A 22,616-nucleotide genomic window follows, 5' to 3' on the forward strand; every position below is an offset into this window, starting at 1 on the left:
TTTGTATGTAAATAGAATATTCTGTAATATGTTTCTTAAGTTTTGTATTTGGTGTGATATTTTTGACTTAAAGGAAATAAAATCGAATAGAATACATACATGTAGTTTCTGTGTAAGTGTATGAAAATTAATTGTAAAATTGACTGCAATGCAAGGGGGGGCGCCAGCCAAAATCTTGCCTAGGGCACCAAAGTGGTCAGGGCTGACACTGCCCTTTTCGACTAAAATGAACAAAGTTCTGGTTCAGGGCTAGTGCTAGTGCTGGTTTGAAGTTGGTTCATCTTAAGAACAGGTTTGCTTTTCCATGGGCACCATTAGGTCACTGTATACGTCTCCAGTTTCCCAGCATTGCCGGGAACAACTATGGCCGTCTACATCGACTCTTTACAAGTGTTGCTCCTGACTTTGCATGCTAAGATATGCATCAAAACATGACTGATCCTCAGACCACGGTTAGTAATAGTCACAATCTTTTGTTTATTCTCCCATGGAGAAGTCAGAATGTGCTACACAAGCTGTTGTTTTTTCAAAATAGTGGTCAAAAGCCGTTTTAGTTGGTCCCTCCTACAATAGCCTTGCCCCCAGCCCCTGACATAAGTGGTTCTTTGTTCTAGACCAGCAACGTGTTGGTGCCACTCTGGAACCAGTTTTCCTGGCAGCCGGTTCTTTGGCTGACAAAACACAAAGAACTGGTTCCAGAGTAGGCACTGCCTCTGAACCAGCACCAAATCTTTTTTTTTACACTTAGGTATTTGTCAGTTTTAACACATTAGACAAATCATGTTAAATAGTGAGTTCATGGGTGGCTGGGTGTAACCCCATTTGCAGCCTTTGTGTGATGCTAAGCTAACTGCCTGCTGGCAGTAGCCATATATTTATCAAACAAATCAAAGACTGGTAACAATCTTCTCATCCAATTATTGGCCAGAAAGCAAGTAATTATATATCCCAAAATGTCAAACTTTTACTTTAAAAGTGCAATATGTAAGAATTTTGGTTTAAAACAAATAAAAAAATCAACTGTTTTTTTTTTTATTTATTGTTTTTTCTTTTCTTTTTTGCATTGTTTTAAACTTATCAAAGTGTGTGAAGAACGTGGTGTGCGTGATGACCTTTCCACGAGTAGAAAAAAAACACAGATGTAGACAAGATAAACACTGGCTTCTGCTTTCTGTCTCTCGATATCTCTACAATCAAACTTCTGTCTGTCTGACTTTGTGGAAAGCTGAGGAGGTGGGGGGAAATCCTACTTTAATGTCTCACTGTAAAATTTTTCCGGAGGGAAACCAGCACCTTGATGGACAGGATTTATATGAAGCGCAGTTCTAAGAGTCGTTCACAGCAGAGACAGAAGAAGAACATCATCATTATCAACATAATTTCACTGACAGCATCATGACTCTCTGCTTCAGTCTGGGGCTGCTGCTGCTCGTCACCTGCTGCTGTGACGCCATGCGTGAGTGATCTCCCTTCTCCCTTTATGTGTGTATTGTCATTCCCTGTCTGTATTATTCCTCCTGTGTCTCTCCCCCTGTCTGTTCTGTGTGTATGGATGTGTGCGTGGTCTCCTTCCACAGGCAGCGCCAGGTGTATCCACTTCTGTAATCAACCCTTCTATAAAGCCTCTGGATTCCCTCCTGCTCATCGCCAGATCGTTTCATCAGTCTATGTGGTTGTTTGCCTCCTGGCTCCTCTGTGTTTTTGCCTTTGTGTCCTGTTGTTAGCTTGTGTAGCTAATACCGCTGTGTTTCTCCCACCTCGCCCTAGATTGCTGTGCTTGCCTCGTGTTCACCTGTTTGCTTCTGCTCTCCTGTGTTACCCCTCAGTGTGAGTACGCTTGAGAGATGGACCCCACTGCGCCGTGCCGCAGTGCCACCATTACCTTGTGGCAGACTCCACATCTAGACACACTCACTTTCACCCTCACAGGAGACTTCACAAGCCACAGTTGGATCCTGGGACTACGCACCACCCCTTCCCCCTTGCACTTGTTTTGCACATTTGAACATTAAAGACTTGTTGTTTTCTGTTTAACCTGTTGTTTGAGTCGTGCATTTGGGTCCAGACTCCATACAAATCGTAATATTTATGTTTACTTTCCTTACAGCTAAAGCTCTGCAGTTCACAGCACCTGGAAACTGCTGCTTCAACGTCTATGCACGCAGGTTACCATTAAAGCGTGTGTCTGACATAACCAAGACCCACAGCTCCTGTCCAAAGAGTGCATTCATGTAAGTTTGTGCTTCCTTCTCTTGCTACATTTATCTTATGATGGGTGATGAAATGATGGACGACCACACTATCCATAATAATTTGTTACAATACCTTTTTTTTTTAAAACATGATCACAATGAATTTTACTTGGTCCTACTGAATTACTGACCATCATCGTTTGGAAGTGTTGTGATTAAAGTATCAGTTTGGTCTGCACTGGTATTTTAGCCTATTTATGTAGAGCTACTTTGGATTATGAAGTTCACCCATCACAGTCCGTTTCAGTGGGGTGGAGATTTCTGCCATCAGCCCATGAATTAACATTAACTGAATGGATTTCATCATAAGTGTTGTGTTTTGTTTTTTTTTGTTTTTTTTGCAGAGTGCAGACTATCAGAGGAGGACAGATCTGCTACAGTCAGACTTTCCAGTGGGCTCTGGATGTCTACAGTCAGCTCCACAGCACTGAGGGAAGCGGTCTACTGAATAAAACAATGCCTGGTTTTGAAGGCCTAGTGTGAGACCTCTGACTTATATTTGAATAAAAAGCATTATTTAACAAAATGGTTGTGTGTATTTTCTGAGTAAAGTGTGTATTTATGACAGTGAAACAATACATTTTGCGTGTCTAATTTGCTTTATCAGTCAACAGCCAATGGTTGACGTAAAACGCATCACAAGGACCTTTTTAAACTGCTAATGAAACACTAGCACTGTTGCCTCTATTTGTCCTACATAAGTAAACAAGACCATCAGGGATAAGATTGGCTATTTCTGTTTACTTACTTAATATACTATTTTTTATGACTGTTTACTGTTCAGACTTATGCAGGCAGAATTAGTCATTAAATGAAACTATTTTTTTACAGCGAACAAAGTTTATTTTGTTTTACCATCGTCATTTTTTGTCCAAAGTAGCTGAAAGAATCAACAATAAATGAAAGTTCCTTGTAATAGCTTTAACTAGAGAAAAACAATTACCCTGCTGCCATCTGGCAAAAGATACTGTACACTCACTTTGCTGCTGTACTACCACACTCCAGAGCAGCTTCTTTCATTAGGTTGTGAGACTTAATCTTGAACCTTGAATATATGAATATATCCTATTTTATAAATCCCTTTCACACTGATCTGATGCTGATATTTAAATGATGTTGACCCCAATCTGACAGATTTGACCCATCCAATATTGATTGCCTTTTTAGATGTTTCGTCTTCACTGGCTCTACAGAAAAATGAAGCTCTTTAGCAGCTTTTTAGTTACTGCCTTCCTTCACCTGACTTTGTCTTTGTGCCATTTGAAACAGCACCTTTCATGTTACACCTTGTTTGAGTCCAAGTTCATTATTTAGAGAAATCAACACCTCACTTCACCAATATCACTGATGCTTAGTAGATGGGTACCAATCATGTTGATGTTCTGGGTAGTTTAATCACCAGCTGTAGAGTCGTCCTGTTCTGGTCCATGACGAACCAAGGCAGTTTGGGATCTTACTAGTGAGGATGCTTTTATTGCTCCTCTGTAAAAGTTGACAAGGACTTGATGCAGGAATTTGGCCATCTTAAATTTCCTTAAGAAATAAAGCTGTTTCTGGGCTTTTCTTTTTATGCCCATGACAGGTTCTCTGTGGTGACAATGTGATGCCATACCACCAGACACCAGAGCAGCTTCTTACCTAAGGCTGTGAGACTCCTCAGTTCATCCTTCCACACTCCACTCCACTACATGAAAATGTTTTGTTTTGTTTTGTATGATTCTCCTGTGTAGCATAAAGGAACTTCAACTAAACGTTTTTTGCAACATGGTTTGTAAAATGACAATAAATCAATCTTGAACCTTGAACAGTCATCCTTTAGCTTGTCAACGCTAATGTTAGAAGCAAATGTAAAGAAGATAGATGACGTAACTTTAGTTGTTCATAATCTCTGCACCCTCCTACCTCTGTTATTTTTCCACCCGCCTCTCTGGCCATATCAGAACCCTGCAATCCCTCCCTGTCCAGTATTGCCCATATGACCTGATATCCACATGAACATGCACACCTGCTCCAGTTGCTTGCTCTGCTTGTCTGTTGCTGAACTTTGTTCTGATAATGACCTGATAGTTTGCTTTCACCCTACCTGTTTGAGTTGAGTCATTTCCTTGTTTCACTGAGCCATTACAATAGCAATAATCTGGACATTGCGTTGGATACAGTTAAAATCAGATTCATAATGACAATGTCCTCTCACATTCAATGGCAACAGCTTCTCATTTGTAATAGGTCAAACCATATTATATTAGCCCGATTACAGACCTATGAATCACAGCTCACATCTCTTGCATTTACTCATCACTCATGCAAATAACTAAAATGCACAACATTTTACAAAAATTATGGCTTTCAGTTCTGACAGTGTGATGCAAAAAAAGATGAATGGAACATTTGTATTTGTCTAACTTCAACAGTTTGAGCTGTGCATGAAATAAAGGTTGAACTGTGTGAGGTTGGTACATAAGTTACACTGCAGAAGTGTTGCATGGTAATCACTGATGTTAATTTCTGCTTCATCAGACTTACAAATTTGTGACCCTTTGCTTTCAGTATCTGGTATGACCCCCTTGTGCAGCAATAACTGCAACTAAACGTTTCCGGTAACTGTTGATTAGTCATGTACATCGGCTTGGAGGAATTTTAGCCCATTCCTCTGTACAGAAAAGCTTCAACTCTGGGATGTTGGTGGGTTTCCTCACATGAACTGCTCACTTCAGGTCCTTCCACAACATTTTGATTGGATTGGAAGGTCAGGACTTTGACTTGGCCATTCCAAAACATTAACTTTATTCTTCTTTAACCATTCTTTGGTAGAACGACTTGTGTGCTTAGGGTCGTTGTCTTGCTGCATGACCCACATTCTCTTGAGATTCAGTGCACGGACAGATGTCCTGACATTTTCCTTTGCTGGTATAATTCAGAATTCATTGTTCCATCAATAATGGCAAGCCGTCCTGGCCCAGATGCAGCAAAACAGGCCCAAACCATGATACTACCACCACCATGTTTCACAGATGGGATAAGGTTCTTATGTTGGAAAGCAGTGTTTTCCTTTCTCCAATCATAACGCTTCTCATTTAAACGAAAAAGTTCTATATTGGTCTCATCCATCCACAAAACATTTTTCCAATAGCATTTGTAGTGGGAGACTACTTTTCTTATCTTTCTAATTAAAGGATAACTACCGTTTTTTACAACCTGGACCTTATTTCTAGCAAAATATATGATCATTTACTCACCCAGATAACTTTGGTCTCATTTGGCGTCGTTCGGACGAAATTAGATCCAGTGGAGCGCCGATATATCCATATAATGAGAGTGACGGGGCACCGAAGCGCAGCCTTTATGAGCATTATCTGCCACGAAACTAGTTCATTTCACCAATATTTTGTTACGATACGCTAGTGCTATTCCCCTCTAAGTCCGGGCTCATCTATTGTCAACATCCGGGGTCTGTAGGTTGACCTACTACCTCTGACCTGGAAGATGTCGTCTCTGAGCTGCGCGCGCACCCGCGACAGCTTGTTTACCTGTAGCTGCTACTGCTAGTTTGACCCCGGATGTTGATAACAGACGAGCCCGGACTCAGAGGGGAATAGCACTAGCATATCATGACAAAATATCAGTGAAATGAACTAGTTTTGTGGCAGATAATACGTTATATAGAGGCTGTGTTTCGGTGCCCCGTCACTCGCATTATATGGATATATCGGCGCTACACCGGATCTAATTTCGTCCGAACAACTTCAAATGACACCGAAGTTATCTGGGTGAGTAAATGATCATATATTTTGCTAGAAATAAGGTCCAGGTTGTAAAAAACGGTAGTTATCCTTTAACGCACTATCTGACTCTGAAAATCCGCTCAAGGTTGAAGTCCAAAAAATCAGAGGTGAGGCAGCAGGTCCTCAGTCCAAAAGGTGTTTATTCCCAAAAGCAGAAAATATACGTCCATGAGATACCCTGGGGCAACTGAGATCTCTTGCCGATTCTCCCCCTTTTATACCCGTGCTCCAGGGGGCCCACGCCCCTCTGGACCACCCTTTTACCTTTATGATCATCCTGAGCTTATCATTTATTATTCTCAATCTTGGATGTGCTCTCAAGAACCTACAAATGTCTTACTCAGGCCCCTTCCTTTCTGTGGCCTTGGGTGAAATGTGGCAGCACCTCTTTTATTTCAACATTGTCATTATAAAATGGTGCATCAAACATTGGTCTTTTATTAGCCCCAAGCTTAATTAGAGCACAGTTGGGACTGCAAGGGATATTCCAAAATCTATTCACATGCATGATCATGACCCAGTTTCTCATTTGCCACTACACTTTCTGGCTTGTCCACGTGATCTTTAGCAAACTGTAGATGGGCAACAATGTTCTTTTTGGAGAGCAGTGGCTTTCTCCTTGCAACCCTGCCATGCACACCATTGTTGTTCATGAACATTAATATGAACATTAATATTAGCCAAAGTGAGAGAGACCTTTAGTTGCTTAGAAGTTACCCTGGGGTCCTTTGTGACCTCGCCGACAATTATACATCTTGCTCTTGGAGTGACTTTGTTGGTCGATCACTCCTGGGGAGGGTAACAATGGTCTTGAATTTCCTCCATTTGTACACAATCTGTCCGACTGGATTGGTGGAGTCCAAACTCTTTAGAGATGGTTTTGTAACCTTTTCTGGCCTGATGAGCATCAACAACTCTTTTTCTGAGGTCCTCGGAAATCTCCTTTGTTCGTGCCATGATACACTTGTGTTGTGAGGATCAGACTTTGATAGATCCCTGTTCTTTAAATAAAACAGGGCGCCCACTGATTGTCTGATTGTCATCCCATTGATTGAAAACACCTTACTCTAATTTCACCTTCAAATTAACTGCCAATCCTAGAGGTTCACATACTTTTGCCACTCACAAATATGTAATATTGGATCATTTTCCTCAATACATAAATGGGCAAGTATAATATTTGTGTCTCATTTGTTTAATTGGGTTCTCTTTTTCTACTTTTAAGACTTGTGTGATATAGACAATTCTAAAGGGTTCACAAACCTTTAAGCACCACTATGTCTTTTTTTTTTTTTTTACATTTTCAACGGAAATGTTCGAATGTATAATATGCACAATTTCCATTATTGTACTGTACGTGTACTGTAATACATACTTCTTTTAAAAAACAATCAAAAAAAACTTTGCCATTCTCTCAGCGCTGCCCTGCACAAAATTTCACCATAAGCTGTTTTCTTGTTGTGATAACATCAGTGAGAGTCAATGTCACTTGAAAACTTATTATAGAACAGTTCATCTGTGAAATACTGTTGATCTCGAATAATCTATTCCATCTGCCTCTGTGTGACCACACTTAAAGGTCTACAACAACAACACCTCTGTATGTCCTGATAGCATCAATAGACACTGCTGGCCTGTGGTGCATTGTGCAACTTTATCTTCATGTGTCAGTAGCGGCGTATAGACAGCAACAACACCTGCCAGAACCTGTGAATATCTTCACAGTTAAATTTTCTGTAAATTTGTCGTTAAATTTGACAATTACGATCAGATTTCATGATTATATTACATTAATTTCGACCATGATCACAGAATAAGGTAAAACATTTTACCCAGTAAGCAACATTTAGCGGTTCATTGACACACACACGTCTGTCATTCTATACTTGTAGAGATCTCAATTGCATTCCCTAACCCTAATTTAACCATCACAACTAAATGTCCAACCAGGGCCCTCCTTACATTACAAAAGGTGCGTGGGTACACTGTTTGACTTTGTTGCACTTTGTTTTAGGCACAGTCATACCTTTAGAATTGTCTTTTTAAATAGATTTTAGTCAGAATTAACTCATAAGTAACTCCTAAGTTAAAGTTAGTTCTTAGCTCAATCACATATATGGATATCCCTGTTGATATCTGGTTCTGTGGTAACAGATAAAAAAAGTTACAGCACAGAGCAGCTTCTGAAATGCTGGCTGGTGCATGATTTAACATCTAATGCTGAGGTGTCCCTCAAACTTCCTGTCTCCCCAAATTATCTATACGAACATGAGAATATGTAACCAAGACACACAGTGATCGCATCAGATAACTTCAGACAGCAACGACAGGAGGACATCAATAAGACTGCAGTGAAGACAGCATGAAGCGCTTTACACTGGGAATCCTGCTGCTGCTCACTGTTTACTGCACTGCCATGCGTAAGTCTAGTTTCTGGAGTTTGGAGATAATTGCCATTTGGGGGTCTGTTATCTTGTTTAGACTTAAAGTGTTTTTTATAATTATTATTTAATTTAGTAATTTAATTATACCACAAGCTCATGCATGCTTCATGCAAAGGTTTCAATGGATCATGGGAGAATGGTACGCTTCAGAAGATATCTGATTGTAAGAAACATATCTTGGTACTTGTCATCTTAACAATATAATACAATACAAAAAGACGTTTGGCCGTGGTCGACCATGTAGCTTCAGGTTTGGCCCTCTAGGGCACCCCTGCTTTGGTATGTCTGATTAATAAACTATTGGGACCTTTGATTCTGAGAATTAAGCATTTCTGTAATGTTCTGTTTGAACTGCTTACTTTACTGAAAGTTATTTCTGCAAAGCCTAGATATCTAATGAGGGCAATAGCCAGTTTTCTCAGTGCAAAACCAATCCACACTTTTTTTTAAAAAAATTTGGGGGGATTTTTCAAATTTTCTATACGCAGCTAACTATTCAATTACATTAATAGAATTTACAATTAATATTCAGACATACTGAATTATCTATATATACACACACTTATATGGCTACGAGTCAAATTTACTAGAAAAATCAGCCCTTTTTGTGTCCTCGGTGGTACATTATTACAGCCCTATACACAATATGACAAAAGGCTGAAATGTGATGCAAATATAATAAAGGATGTTTTTGAATAACTCAACCAAGAGAACCAATATGATTCACATGCATTTAAGTTTACATTCATTTTCTTCTCTTGCAAAAGAGATCTTAAACTCAATTAGTTCACCTGATAAAAAAAAGCTTGCAGTTAATTAAAACAGTAGCATTAATATTGATCTAGTGGGTAAAACAGTGGAGCTTAGTAACATAGTTAATAGCCCTGAAGTGACAATGGGTAAAGGATACTTTGAGTTATATTTAGTTTATTCCAGTAGTAATTAAATGAATGGTCTCATCATTTATATTGAATAAAAAAATTACAAATACATTTTTGTAATTTCTATAGTTTTTAACAGAATTTCTACAGTGCCAATATTCATCACTAAAAGTCTATACAATGTGACAATGGAAATCAATACGGTCACACACTAAAGATGAGTGACAATGTCTAATGAGCCATAGTTTTACTTTTATAATGCTTGATTAAGTGACCAAATCAGCTGCCATCATTCTTAGCCTGAACTGCCTGTTGAATTGTCTGTAACTTACTGCTCATTTCAGTACAAAAGTAGGACTCGGCCAGGGGTCAGCAATTTATACTATCAAAAGAGCCATTTTTGCCCCGTCCCTCGTCAAAAAATCTGTCTGGAGCCGCAAAACATATTTGTGTCTGATAATTAAAGGTAACACAGCCTAGAAAGTCTAACTTAGCCTTTCAAGATTATTAATAGTAATAATAATACTATTATAATTATTATAATAATAATTAAATGAGCATTCATTCATATTTTCACATGATGTGGCAACTCTGCAGTGGGCTACTTAAGCTTACAGTAAAAGGTACTTGAACATTGCATTTCCATTTCAATAATGCCATGTTTTGGTGCAGTTATGAAACAAAAGAACTAGCCTACAATAAATAGAAATAGAGGGGCAATACAGAACTATATATGCAGACCTACTTAAGTCCTCCCTGTGTTTGTGAGAATGTACAAAATAAAAAGTAGCCTCATTTGATAATAAATAAAACACATGGCAGCAGCCTAGTAACAGTAAACAAAAAATTATATATATATTTTATAGTTTATTAGATTTAGCTAAGTAATTTCACTGTAAAACTGTAGAAACAATGACATGGTTCATAAAACATTTATTAAGCAGTTGTGAAGGTTAAAAACATCAGTTGCTACTCTCTGACGGCCCTCCAAATAATGTTTATAAATGAACTAGACACTATTTATTAACCATTTACAAAGTATTATGACCATCAATTGCAACTTTCCAAAAAACACTTGCTATTAAATAGTGTATAAAGCATTTCATTGCTTGTTAACAGTGAAATAACTATTAAGTAAAGTTTACTTAACTATAAATTTGCCATTCTTTTATTATAATTGTTTATTTTAATGACATGACAGATATTAAGATTAAGATATCAAAGACCCAGAACAAATACCAAGGACGTGACCTCAGGGTCCTCAATGGTAGCTGCAGCCCTGGTTTCTGTGACTTTGTTGTCCTGCTGCTTCCGTGATTCTGATTCAGGCATGAATGACTCAGTCCACTTTGAGGATTCAGTGTATGCCTTCTGTGTTACTGAACACATAACCAGCAAGCAGCAACTCACATGCTAACTTGTTGTGCATTGAGGTCACTGAATGACTGTGGTGCTAAATGATCCTCCTTTTTGTTCTTTTTTCGTTTTTCAGCTCATGGAGTGAATGAAATAGCACCTGCGACGTGCTGCTTTCAATTCTTCACTGGAAAGATACCACAGCCACAAATTGTCTCCATCATCAAGACTCACAGCAGATGTCATGAAAAGGGATTTGTGTACGTCTCTGCTTTACTCTGACACTTTGTCTGTAGAATGATCCTCACTGGAGCAATGACAACATCTTAAGCCAGTTTTTGTCTGGGAACAATAATACAATACAACATTTCAAAGAAACATGACAGAGAAAATGTTCAATCTGTGACTTTGACACCAAATTATATTTTCCATTTCTCGTTCTGTTATGATTGTGTGCTTGTGTGTGTGTGTGTGTGTGTGTAGGGTCAGCACTGCCAGAGGGAGGGAGATCTGTGTGAGCCAGAACCTGGACTGGGCACAGAAAGCTTTTGAGCAACAGCAAGTTCAACAAGGATGATTGATAGTCCTCTGTATGAATCATCAAACATCTCCAGCTACTGCACCTCCAGCAATGACAACTCTCTGTCAGATCAATTTATAGCTGAAAGCATCTTTTTATAATAATGAAAGCAGGTTTGCATTGTTTACTTTTATGCAGAGACCCCTAACCTCCCTTTAAGCTTTATTCTTCATTTCTCAAGTTCCCTTTTACATAATGTATGCATTCATGCAATTAAAATGAAAAATAAAAATGTTTAAACACATGGGACAAAGTGTTGCATGTAAATTAATCTATCTGAGAACAGCCACAGATTTGTGACATTTAAGTTTTTTTTTTTAATTGTCTCTTATCTTTTTCATATGTAGAAGTTCATGTCAGAAGTGTCATTATTTAGAAGAGATAACAAAACACACAGAGCCTTAGTCAGTTAGAGCCTAGTGAGTGGATAACTGCATAGTATAATGACAAAAGTAACAACAGGAAGTCAATCTTCCTTGGATTCCAAAGTCCAGTCTTTCAGTACGTCACACCTATTGCTGCTAAAGCCTGAAATGTTTCATCATTTTCCAACAGTTGGGTGTCTCTTCCTTTGAGATCTGGTCTGTCTAACACTGCCATACCTGTTGAATACATTGTGTAATTGTTAGTAATAATAACATTATGGCTATAACTTCACGTTTGCAAGCATGACTTAGCTTTGTAATATTTATCCCTACACATGACACAACTACTCATTAAAAACACTAAAAGGCACAAAATATCAGAAATATTACTTAGGCTACATATCAATTGACACACCTCCTAAACTGCCAACATACAATATTCATTGTAATATGTGGCACGCATTAACTAATGATTATGTACCCTTTCTGGCAACCTTCTTTCTTCACATACATTGCTCCCCAAAGTAAACCTTCTTCTTATTTTAACATTATGCAACAATACATTATACCATGGTCTGGGTTAATACTCAATTCTGATTGGCTGGAGGGTGTCAATTAACTTGATATAGTTCTGTAGTGATGAAGTATTTTTGTAGGCTAACCCGGAAGTTAGCATTGTCCTAGTTCCCTCATCATAAAGTCTATAGGATTTTTTTTATTGGATTTTGGATATCTGCCAAAGACAAGCTCTGTGGCAAACACCAGTTTATGAAACTTACACATTTTGTTCAGCGAGATAATTTTCACAGATGAACACCACTTTTGTGATTTTCAAAACGTAAATGAATTTGCTAGAAGTAAAATGCTAATGTGAGGCTATAAACAGACTACATCACGGTCACATGACTTAAACGTCACCACCAAGTGTCTTACTACACAATTACTATACATGTTTTCTATAAACTGATCAATGTACAAGTTGTAAAGTCAGAGTTAGAATAGATTGTAACTAAAGTCCAGCTGTAAATACGGACTAGTGAGTAGATGAGTCTCCGTGTTCAGCGTGAGAATGTTTAATGTCCCCGACAGCCTCTGCAGTCTCATTTAGACACTTGTTTGCAACCGCAGCTTTTAAGACATGTATGTGCTTTAGAATTCAGTTTTGATGTGAATAGGGATGCATGGAGAAACACACTAAAACCCAACATATCGACATCGTATGACTTCTGATGAATACATGCTTCCAGGAAATGAAAGAACACACTTCAGAGAGGACGTTAACCACTTAATTTTTACCCCAAATGATTGACAGGGCTAATATTATGGTAACACTTTATAATAAGGTACACAAAAATGTGAGTAGTTACTGAGGATCGAATGAATCAGGAACAACTTGGTAGTAAATAAATCAGTAACTAGTAATTCCTGAATAACTGTGATGCATTGTGTGATGTGACCCCCCTCCTCTGTGACCTCCACTGGCTTCCTGTTGCGGCCAGCATCCGATTCAAGACAATGTCAGGACAGCAGAGTCACTCACCATCTTCCACAGAAGACTCAAGACTCACTTGTTCAGACTTTACCTCAACCCCGCATAGCATGACTCCCTCCCCCCTAAATGTAAATGTCATTACAGTAGTTTCTATTTTTGTGCACCTTTAAGTAAAGTGAAGCATCATACTGAATAGTTACCCAATACTAACTCATTAGTTAGTATTTAAAGTAATCATTACTCTTTTTCTGTACCCGACTAGACTGACTAGTCTTTCCAGAGTATTTCCTGGGAGTTCACATTTAGTTCTTTAATAAACAGACAGTATGATTCTCAAAAATATTTGAAGATGACAACCCTATCCATTCAAACACACAAACCCAATTGTCTGAGTTGGTACAAAGCCTTCCCTCAGTGTTATCCCTTATGGAAGGGACAGAACCAGTTATAAAACAAAGAAGAACAAAAACATCAATCAGAAATTAACATTTTTAACAACGTTTTGAGGGACAGGATTATTAAATAACTACCGAGTCCTTCGCCTCTACCACTCCTATACAGTAGGTGGCAGTATACATCTTTGACATTTGTTTACACCCTGCCATGATTGAACACAAAGAAGAAGGAAGGCAGGCGAACTGGCGAAGTGGGAAAGAGGAAGAGGATCCAGCTGGACCAACCATGGCTGCAGCTGACAGTGGGACGAAGCCCCTTCAAAATGCCATGAAGATGGCCAAAGTAGCAATACAGCTGGACGGAGGAAACAAACATAAGGTAGTAAGCTATACAGCTTGACTGCAACGATAACAGGAAAGTTTTTTAGCCCGACAGGAAACGGTCTGAAGTGAAGTAAACAAACGGAGGGGGGCGGGAGCTGTTAGTGGGTTAGCTAGCTAAGCTGTCACTTCAGCATGTTGTTTTCATGTAAACACACCTGCCTGGATTCAGGGTTGAACGCCTTTTTAACCCTTCCAGTATGTATTCTGTAAATCGCCATTAAATTTGTGCACTACTAACTTAACATTTAATAACTGCCCACTAGTCTTTCACTCAATATCACTTTTGTTTTAGACTAAGACGTAGTTAGCTTGTTATTCCAAAGTCCCTCAATAGTAAGGAGTTTTCTTTTATTCAAGACAATTATAATAATGAATCACTTTTGTTATTCTAAGTGCTGTATCCTATGATACAGCACTGACAACCTTTGTAACGTAGCATTTTTAGCATGACCACTCAAAACTAGCAAAAATAGCTAATTTTATTTTTGATTCTGACTTGTTACTGTCACCATTTTTAATTACTACATGGCAATTACCAATGAAACAGAAAAAGAAGCAGTACAATGACTCTCCATGCATCGTATCCACTTAACCTGTTCAAGTTATGGGGGGCTGGAGCCAAGAGCGGACATTCCACTTCACTGTCGGGGGGACAATAAACAGAAAACACTCAGGAGAAATTACTGAGAGGACACCAAAGGTGCCGCCAAAATGTATACATAGGAAAAACTGATTACCTAGCTTACAATTAAAATACACTGTATAACAAAAGATAAGTAACTTCAGGGTTGTACCAGCGTGTTAAAAGTACCAATATTTTGACTTGGATTCACCTGTGAGGTAACAGGCAGAACAAAATGCAGTCATAACTGCACATGGGGTTTAGTTATTATGGTAAAATATAACATCGGACACATCTTTCAGTCCAGTTGCCACGATTACATTTTAGCTGTTATATTTTCTGGGCATCATAGGGTACACAACATTTTTAAACGTGACACCCCTGAATATTTTAAAGGACAACCCAAGAAATTTCTAGCCGTGTTTGTTGTGACAAAACCAGGTGTTTTTAATGACACCTCAGGACATCTACAGCAGTGTCTGTGGCGACCGAAAGAGGCAGCTATTTTAAGCAAAACACTGTTTTTCTAACCCAAACCAGGAGTGTTTTAGTGCTTAAACCTCAAACTTTGTGACAAGAGAAAAACAGAACCTTTCTTTACAGTTAAATTTTGCAAAATAGATACTATGGTCCACCAGCACCACACTGAGAGAAGCTCCACAGAGACAGGTGTGTGAGAGGCAGGTTGATTGGCAGTGGACCAAACCACTGTGAGGCGAATGGAGGGGGGGAACCAATTGTTCCACATCTTTAATTAGCAAGTGTTTTAATTGCATATTATGATATAGTTCCAAATTCTATGTTTCCACTGATAAAGGTTATTGAGTGGGACAAATCTCCCTTTATCATAGAAAGAGGGGGTCCAAACCCCTCTGTCCCCCCCGTGATTTCTGCCTATGGTCAGGCAAGAAGCAGTGTACAGCAGTCTACCACTGACCCCACTGACCTCTACCACCAGCTTAGTTTAAAATACATGTCAGCACTCAGTCAGTAGTGACTTGCAAATGCAGAAAAAGAAAATAAACAACCGGAAGAACTGGAAATAAAAGTCAAGTCAAGTCATGGATGGTACCTGAGAGAATAGTGACGAGGGACGAAATTAGGCCTGGTGTTGAATTGACCTCTAAATTTGTAAACTGTAGAAAATAAATGTTGAAATAGCCAGACAGAATCATGTATGTGTATTTAGAAAATTTGGCATCGAGACGATTAACAAGCAACAAATAACAGCACTAAATGGATACTTTTAGAATTGCATCACAACGTGCAAGAGTAATGTGAATAACCTGTGAAGTACATCCAGTGAAACTGAAACATTAACATGTTATCCTACTCTGGTGTGTGAACCAAATTAAAGAGAGACTATTATGCCTCTGTAAATGTCAGCTTTTATAAAATGTATTTTCTGACACTGACAAAGTTTTTTGACAAACCATTTTTTTCAAGCTAAATTTCTGTTGGTACTGTGTACTGTATTAAAAAAGAATGTTTTTGGTGTTGTTTGGAAAACATCTAGAAAACTAGGCAAATTTAGCAACAGCGGATAACGCTATTTTTAATTCTAACTTGTTACTATTGCCATGTCTCATTAGCAGTAGTTCTTCTTCCTGTTCTTCTTCATATTATTATTATGTTTACTGAATACCATAATGATAAGAATATACTACATGCTTGTGGTCTTTCTGCAGGAAGCTTACTGTGAATACCTCCGGATTATCAGCTTCATATCAAATGCACTTTTGGAGGAAGCTGGGGCACAAAGTAAGAAATAAATAATGACATACTGTACATGACTGATGACAAACATATGTATTGTGCTTTATGATAAATGATCTAACTATATGATTATTTAATCTATTACACCTTTAGTGTGTGTAGTTATTAGTGGCATAATAACATAACATTTGGGAAAAATTCTGTCTCAGTCTAAGTTGTCTAAGTTGTACCTCCAAACTGTACTCAGCTGAAGTACTTAAGTACATTTATTGTAAACTTTTTGTGTTGTCATATTAAACTGCAGTTCACTGTTTAATACCCTATCCTGCACTGCATTACGGCATTTTAGCAGTGCGTATAGAACCTGTCTTATGTGTTCATTGATCGGCTGTTCTGTTCAGCCTTTATAGAGACCACTGATTTAACTATTTAGAGCAAATATCAGCCGATAACAATTGGTAGCTGATCAGTCGAAGCACACTTACCTTCAGTCAGCTTCTTAAAAAAAATGAAAGTTACAGTTAAAGAGCTGTCTGCATTCCTCTTCTGTACATCAGTTAACAAAACTAGGTTGAAACCTAGCATGTGACTGGACAATCAATGTGCTCCTGAGGATGTAATTGATGACTGTACGGGGCATATTAAGCTTTCTTTGGTTAACCCAAAAAATGGTCCCCTGTTCAAGCCAGCATTGAAATGCCCACTTCAAGATAAGGAATGCCCTAAATATTTCACTGTGTTCACTTGTTCAAAGTGTTCTGTGACTGTGATACTGTGCTATGGCAGTATTGTCAAATAACTGCATGAAACATTTCATATTAATCAAAAAAGTTAACAAGTCACTTTTTCGAGCCTCCATCCAAATATCTAACAGTTGAACCTGCCTCATCAGTATGTTATACACCTGTTACAAGGTAGAGAAATGTTTTTCTTTCTTTCTTGCTGTGAGTGTTTCTTTATAGCTCGCAGCTGTAAGTTATTGCTTACATGGGCCTTTTCATTGGATATATAGCTTGGGCAGCTTTAGATTGGGCTGTCCTATGTCATGACAGCTCGCCTTCATTATGCTCATTTTAAGTCCTGAGGTTTGTTGTTTTATTTGTTTTAGCTCAAGTTCTCCAGTCAGGCCAGACACTGTAGGCATCTGATACCATCAGCAATGGTATGCTGTGGGTCCTATTCTGTATAAACTATTGATTTTTGGGGCCTATTGCCATTTTCTTTTCTATGATTTTGATTTGCATAAATTCACATTTATCTACAAAAACTAGAGAGTAGTTGCAATAGAGGCTAAGCATATTATCAACATTAAAGCTGAATCTAGAATTCTCTGCTCTCTACTAAACACCAGTAATAAGAACTGCTCTGTCATAATGAAAAAGGGAAACAAATGATCTTTTCAGTCTAGTTACGGTAACTTCTCCAAAGTAGTTCACGTTGTTATTGACCGACGATAAGACAGCTTACTGTGTGTAACCTGTATTTACCAAAGACATCAATATAACTGACAGTTTTTTGACTTTGACTTGTTGCTCAAAGATACTCTCTGACTTTGTTACTGCACTCAGTCCAAAACCAAACATTTCCTCCCAGCTTTTTGTTTTGCAACTCCACACAATTTAAATATTGTTAGATGTGATAGGAAATGATTGGACAGGGCAACAAAATGTATATCTTTTTTCCATTTTTAATGTAGAAATCACTATGACTTAAAAATAATTACCTGAATGAAAGTTATCATGTTTAGTTTTAGTTGAAATTGTTGAAAGTTGTTGTTTCACCATTTCAGAGGGTGGGGAGTACTGCTGCTTATGTGAAAAAAGTAGCATATGTTTTTTTTTGTGGCTTCAGGAGGAAGCTGCATGTAATCTGATAAATTGTCTCCAGTGATGTCACTCAGTGTCCAAATTGCATTTTGGGTAATGCAGGCACCAGGTTTTTAAAAACAAGTTTTCAAGACATAATATTGTTATGATGTAATGAGTTTTGTTTATAGTGAGCACTAACATTATGTCTGACAAGTTGTTACAGACCTGGGATTTGTATTTACAACAGTTTTGTTGCACCCAGAAACTTTGGGTGGGGCCAAATTGCACAATTTCTACATAATGTTGCTTTACTATGTAGAAGTGGTGGAATTAACCTTAAACTGTATGTGTATGTGCAATGAAATCACACATGTCGAATGATCGTCTAGGCAGTTATGTAGGTAAATAGTTCCATATGCTGTATGTCAGGTGGTTGTATCTTTAATTGAACTGCAAGTAGTGATATCAGACATTACCGGACCATAATGAGGATTTCAGCTGATTCTGATAAGAGGTTCATTAATAAAGAGAAAAGCCTCTTAGGTTTGAACATGTGGCATAAATGGATTGGAGGGTGGAACCACTCCAGACTTGCCTTGTGGGGACTAGCAGAACACAAGCAGCATCCTCTGCCAACATAGTTAATCATTATAACCAGACTTGAACTAATCAATGTAAATACAGTAGCTGATTGTTCGCGCACAATTAAATCAGATATCAAATGCCATGTGATGATAACATTAATCATTTAAGTGATTTTCTTTAAAACAAAAGTAAACACATGAATAAATAAAAAAACAACAACTTCTCATGACTTTCACTGTCTTCTCTTACTTTCTGCCCCTGCCTCAGAGGAGAGGGAGATGGATGCGGTGGAGGTGGAGCGCATGTTGAGGCTGGCTGAACAGTGTCTGGAGCGAGCCAAGTCATTTATAGGGAAGAGTGCCGACCCCCCTGACCCTGCTTCCATCTCTACATCCTCCTCCTGTTCACCTGGCCAATCAGAACCTCATCAGACTGCTGTCCTCCCAGCCACCACCGCTTCCAACACTGGTATGTAAATACATTACCTCCAATCAGAAGTAACTCTTTATCAACTAACCATTCAATCACTATTAACTTGGAGCCTGCCCCAGGGGTCACAAATCACAACTAGCCAATGTATAGCCACATGATTTTGTAATGTAAGCCAATCGCCATACCAGTCTTTCTGTTTGCCCTATCGCACTCCTTCCATTCGATACTCCTGTTGATGCAGGGCGTCAAGCAACCAGCCCAACAAAGACTGGTCACCGCAGGGTTTTGTCAGATGGTGGTGGAGAGCCCTCCCCTTTCCTTCCTCCTGAAATCTTCCAGAGGCTGCAAACAGTGCAGTCACAGGACACAAGCAAAAAGTAAGGGCCGTTTTTTATCAGGGAGGACAATGATTGCTCCAGTCAATGCCAGATATCCTCTGCAGTGAACAACACAGCACGGATAACAGTCTTTTCTTGGAACCAGTCACTTCTAGTTTCTACTCAGAACACAATGTTTTGAACTGACCAACCAGTTTAAACATATTCGTCCAGTCTTTATTAATAAAAAAACATGAAATGGCTCCATACAGCTTGTCTGGCTTGATCCAAGTCTCTGGAAGCCCCGAGATTCCAAATTGACTTGAAAAGACATTATTTTACATCCTTGACGCTCACACACCCACATCAGACTCTTTTAGCTTAGCGGCTAAAAAGAAGATTTTGGCTTAAAAAAAGGTAGAAATAACAGAAATGTTCTGGGTACTATGAAACTTGACCTAACTTTCCAAGATAATGACTAAATTTTCATTTTTTAACTTATCCTTTTTTATAAAAAGGAGAGCATGTAGTGTATATTAGTGTTTAAATGGCACAGATTTCTACATCCATTGTGAACAGCCCACTCTGTGCAGTTGAAAATGTGTTCATATTAGTGACACATTTTATGCCGTTGTTGAACCTAACTGACAACTGCCTAACTGTCTGAACTTTACATTTGAAGAATAGGCAGTAAACTATGTGTAATGAAAGAAATGAACTGTGTCAGGATGCACCGTGAACACTGTGATGTCACATACAGATTCAATATTCACATTACACACAGTACCATAGTTGTCACCCTTGTTAATTGAAAAGTCTAATTTCAATCCATATGCAAAATAAAAGTCCTTTACATTTATATGAAATAAAAAAGTTTGTACTAGTTCTTCCAACACTAAAACAAACATATAAATAAATGAAAAAGAGTAACTGTGCTGGCCCTCTTACTAATAGTGGGAAAATATTTTTAGAAAGTTTTTTTAAATATAAAACATAAAATGGCTCCATAATCCAAGTCTACAGAAATCCACAGATCACAAATTATTTGAAAAGGCGTTATTTAAACCCTTGACGTGCTGCTGAGCTGGTGCATCCACTCCAATCACTTTGCTTCGCAGCAAAGATTTAGGCATAAAAAAGGATGTCAATTATGTCTTTTCAAATCAGTTTGGGATCTCCGGGGCTTCCGGAGACTTTAAAGTAAGTGTCTGTGCTGTAAATGATAATAATAATGATTGTTTTGCCGATAGCTGGAAAGACAGATTGCATCATTTACCTTTGACATACACCTTAAGTGACATATTGCTTGTTTGTATTTTTATTTTGTATTTTTTATTTTGTGTGTGTGTGTGTGTGTGTGTGTGTGTGTGTGTGTGTGTGTGTGTGTGCGTGCGCGCGCGCGCGTTTGCATGCTCTCTAGGGAGCTGACACCCATAGAAGAAGCATCACGTCTGAACCAGAAGTTGAAAGCCAATTATGAAGCGCGTCTCGCAAGGCTCACACCTGGTCAGGCCTACCAGAAGACGTCTTTGGTATGTGACTGTGTGACTGTGTTTATGTGTGTTTGTTTTAGTGTGTTAGACAGACAGACCTTGGGCTAAGGTTGATTTAATATTATAACAATAATCTTAATCATCCTAATATTTAGTTGACTTGAGCTGATCCCAAATTGATTTGAAAAGACATTACTTATACCTTATTTTTAAGCCAGGATCTTCACATTCATCAATTTGGGATCTCGAGGCTTCCAGAGACTTGGATCAAGCTGGACAAGCTGTATGGAGTCATTTAATGTTTTTTTCAGTTGATTTTTATGTTTCAAAACTAGCAAACTCCACTTGTTCTCGTTAGCAGCCTGGAGATGTTGTAAGAGAGGTTACATATAATTGGATGTTATATGATTGTATTCACTGTTTACCTGTTACCTTTTAACATATGTTGAAGTAAAGCACTAGATCTTGTACTTTGAACTTGGGGATCATAGAACTATGAATCGATTTTTACCACTTGGTCATCTGCTTGAGGGCAACTGTTGGTTTTCTCTGTTGATGGCATCGTCGGTGGGATGGTTTGGTTAGTCTAAAATCAACAACTGTTGGATTGATTATCATGAGAATTAGTACAAACTACAGTTACTCAAGATAATCCACAGGCCGTGTTGTGAGCAGTTTCATGTAGGAACTATTTTCTTTCTACCAAACTACACAGCATTCGTATCACCACGCAGAGGGAAACATACTGTATAACTAATCATAGACAACAGGCTAATGCTTGTGACAGTTTGAGATGTAAACATTAATTTGCTTCCTCCTTGGCTCAACTATAACGTTAGCTGGCTTAGTTGGCTTAGCTAGTTAGCCTCTTGTCCATGAGTAGATGCTCACTTCCTTCTGCACAATAATATGGAAAGAAAATAGTTCCTACAGGAAACTGCTCACAAGAAAGGTCGGTGGATTAGCTTGAGTTCATGATTAATGGAAAGAGACATTGCTGTTGAGTCCTGCAAATATATTGTTGGTGCTTTGAGCACCACAAGCCAAGTTCCATCTATTTTCCATTACATTGGAGAGAAGGCAGACATCTCTATGGGTGATATCTCCGCAACTTGGCGACTCACACCTAACAATCTAGGTGGATAAAAAGCACTACAGGTAGGAAGAAAAAATATGACTTTGGTCTGAACTGTCCCTTTCACTAGTTTAAGGTACTCCTCTCACACCATATGTATGTAATTAATGAAATTAAGATGGCTTTAGTATCAATGGGCTTTTGTAAAATCAATGACTTCCCCAAATGTGTAGTCCTTACTATTGCTACTCCAAACTGCCTCTCACTCAACAATTTATTCTTGTAAAAAAAACAAACAAACAAAAAAATAATAAAAGTATGTAAAGGAATTTTGAATTTCGTCTGGTACTTCCGGTCTGGTATCTTGCGCATCTCGATGATGAATGAATACCTGCGGGAGGTGGGGGTCAGCAGTGTAGTGATCTCTGTACCTCATGGGTTGTTAAATAGATAACGCCTCACCTTAAAAGCAGCACTTTCTCCTCCCCCCGTACTTGTCTCAGTGGTGAAAACCATCTCCAGACAGAAAAATAATGGTAAGCGAGAGACACAAGACAATAGCGTCAATTGGTCACGGTGAAGAGACATGCTCTGACCTGAAACGCTGATCCCGATATTAACTCTTTGTTCCTGTGGA

The 22,616-nt window shown here is 38.5% G+C and overlaps 2 protein-coding genes and 1 long non-coding RNA gene across 6 annotated transcripts in view; all 3 read left to right on the top strand.

The window, feature by feature from the left end:
- Nucleotides 1-1,176: 1,176 nt before the first annotated feature.
- On the top strand, nucleotides 1,177-2,756 carry LOC311263704 (C-C motif chemokine 4-like). 2 transcript variants are annotated; one of them, XM_084363973.1, is made up of 4 exons: nucleotides 1,177-1,456; nucleotides 1,768-1,827; nucleotides 2,108-2,231; nucleotides 2,597-2,756. In XM_084363973.1, the coding sequence occupies exons 1-4, from the start codon at nucleotides 1,396-1,398 to the stop codon at nucleotides 2,733-2,735; spliced, it is 384 nt and encodes a 127-aa protein (XP_084220099.1). In that variant the 5' UTR covers nucleotides 1,177-1,395; the 3' UTR covers nucleotides 2,736-2,756. The 2 variants fall into 2 exon arrangements, with proteins under 2 accessions (XP_084220099.1, XP_084220100.1); XM_084363974.1 differs by lacking the exon at nucleotides 1,768-1,827.
- A 5,605-nt stretch (nucleotides 2,757-8,361) lies between these two features.
- Nucleotides 8,362-11,518, top strand: LOC311263726. Its single transcript, XR_014623395.1, has 3 exons — nucleotides 8,362-8,454; nucleotides 10,852-10,975; nucleotides 11,199-11,518. It is a non-coding gene; the product is annotated as an uncharacterized lncRNA (long non-coding RNA).
- Nucleotides 11,519-13,785: 2,267 nt separating this feature from the next.
- Nucleotides 13,786-22,616, top strand: part of vps9d1 (VPS9 domain containing 1) — a 41,931-nt gene continuing 33,100 nt past the window's right edge. Inside the window, exons 1-5 of one of the 3 annotated variants that reach the window (XM_084364454.1) lie at nucleotides 13,786-13,926; nucleotides 16,242-16,314; nucleotides 18,930-19,130; nucleotides 19,306-19,471; nucleotides 20,832-20,943. In XM_084364454.1, the coding sequence (XP_084220580.1) occupies nucleotides 13,834-13,926; nucleotides 16,242-16,314; nucleotides 18,930-19,130; nucleotides 19,306-19,471; nucleotides 20,832-20,943 (645 nt within the window). In that variant the 5' untranslated portion in view covers nucleotides 13,786-13,833. The remainder of the gene's footprint in view (nucleotides 13,927-16,241; nucleotides 16,315-18,929; nucleotides 19,131-19,305; nucleotides 19,472-20,831; nucleotides 20,944-22,616) is intronic. The other 2 variants (XM_084364455.1, XM_084364456.1) reach the window with 2 other exon arrangements.

The sequence above is a fragment of the Pagrus pagrus genome, assembly GCF_965226575.1.
Source record: "Pagrus pagrus genome assembly, chromosome: 10".
Classification (NCBI taxonomy): domain Eukaryota; kingdom Metazoa; phylum Chordata; class Actinopteri; order Spariformes; family Sparidae; genus Pagrus; species Pagrus pagrus.

What these genes read in the sequence shown, in the direction of transcription:
- LOC311263704 (XM_084363973.1), top strand. Translation starts at nt 1,396, where the DNA reads ATGACTCTCTGCTTCAGTCTGGGGCTGCTGCTGCTCGTCACCTGCTGC. An exon ending in CTCCTGTGTTACCCCTCAGT is followed by an intron (nt 1,828 to 2,107) that starts GTGAGTACGCTT and finishes CTTTCCTTACAG; the next exon opens with CTAAAGCTCTGCAGTTCACA. An exon ending in TGTCCAAAGAGTGCATTCAT is followed by an intron (nt 2,232 to 2,596) that starts GTAAGTTTGTGC and finishes TTTTTTTTGCAG; the next exon opens with AGTGCAGACTATCAGAGGAG.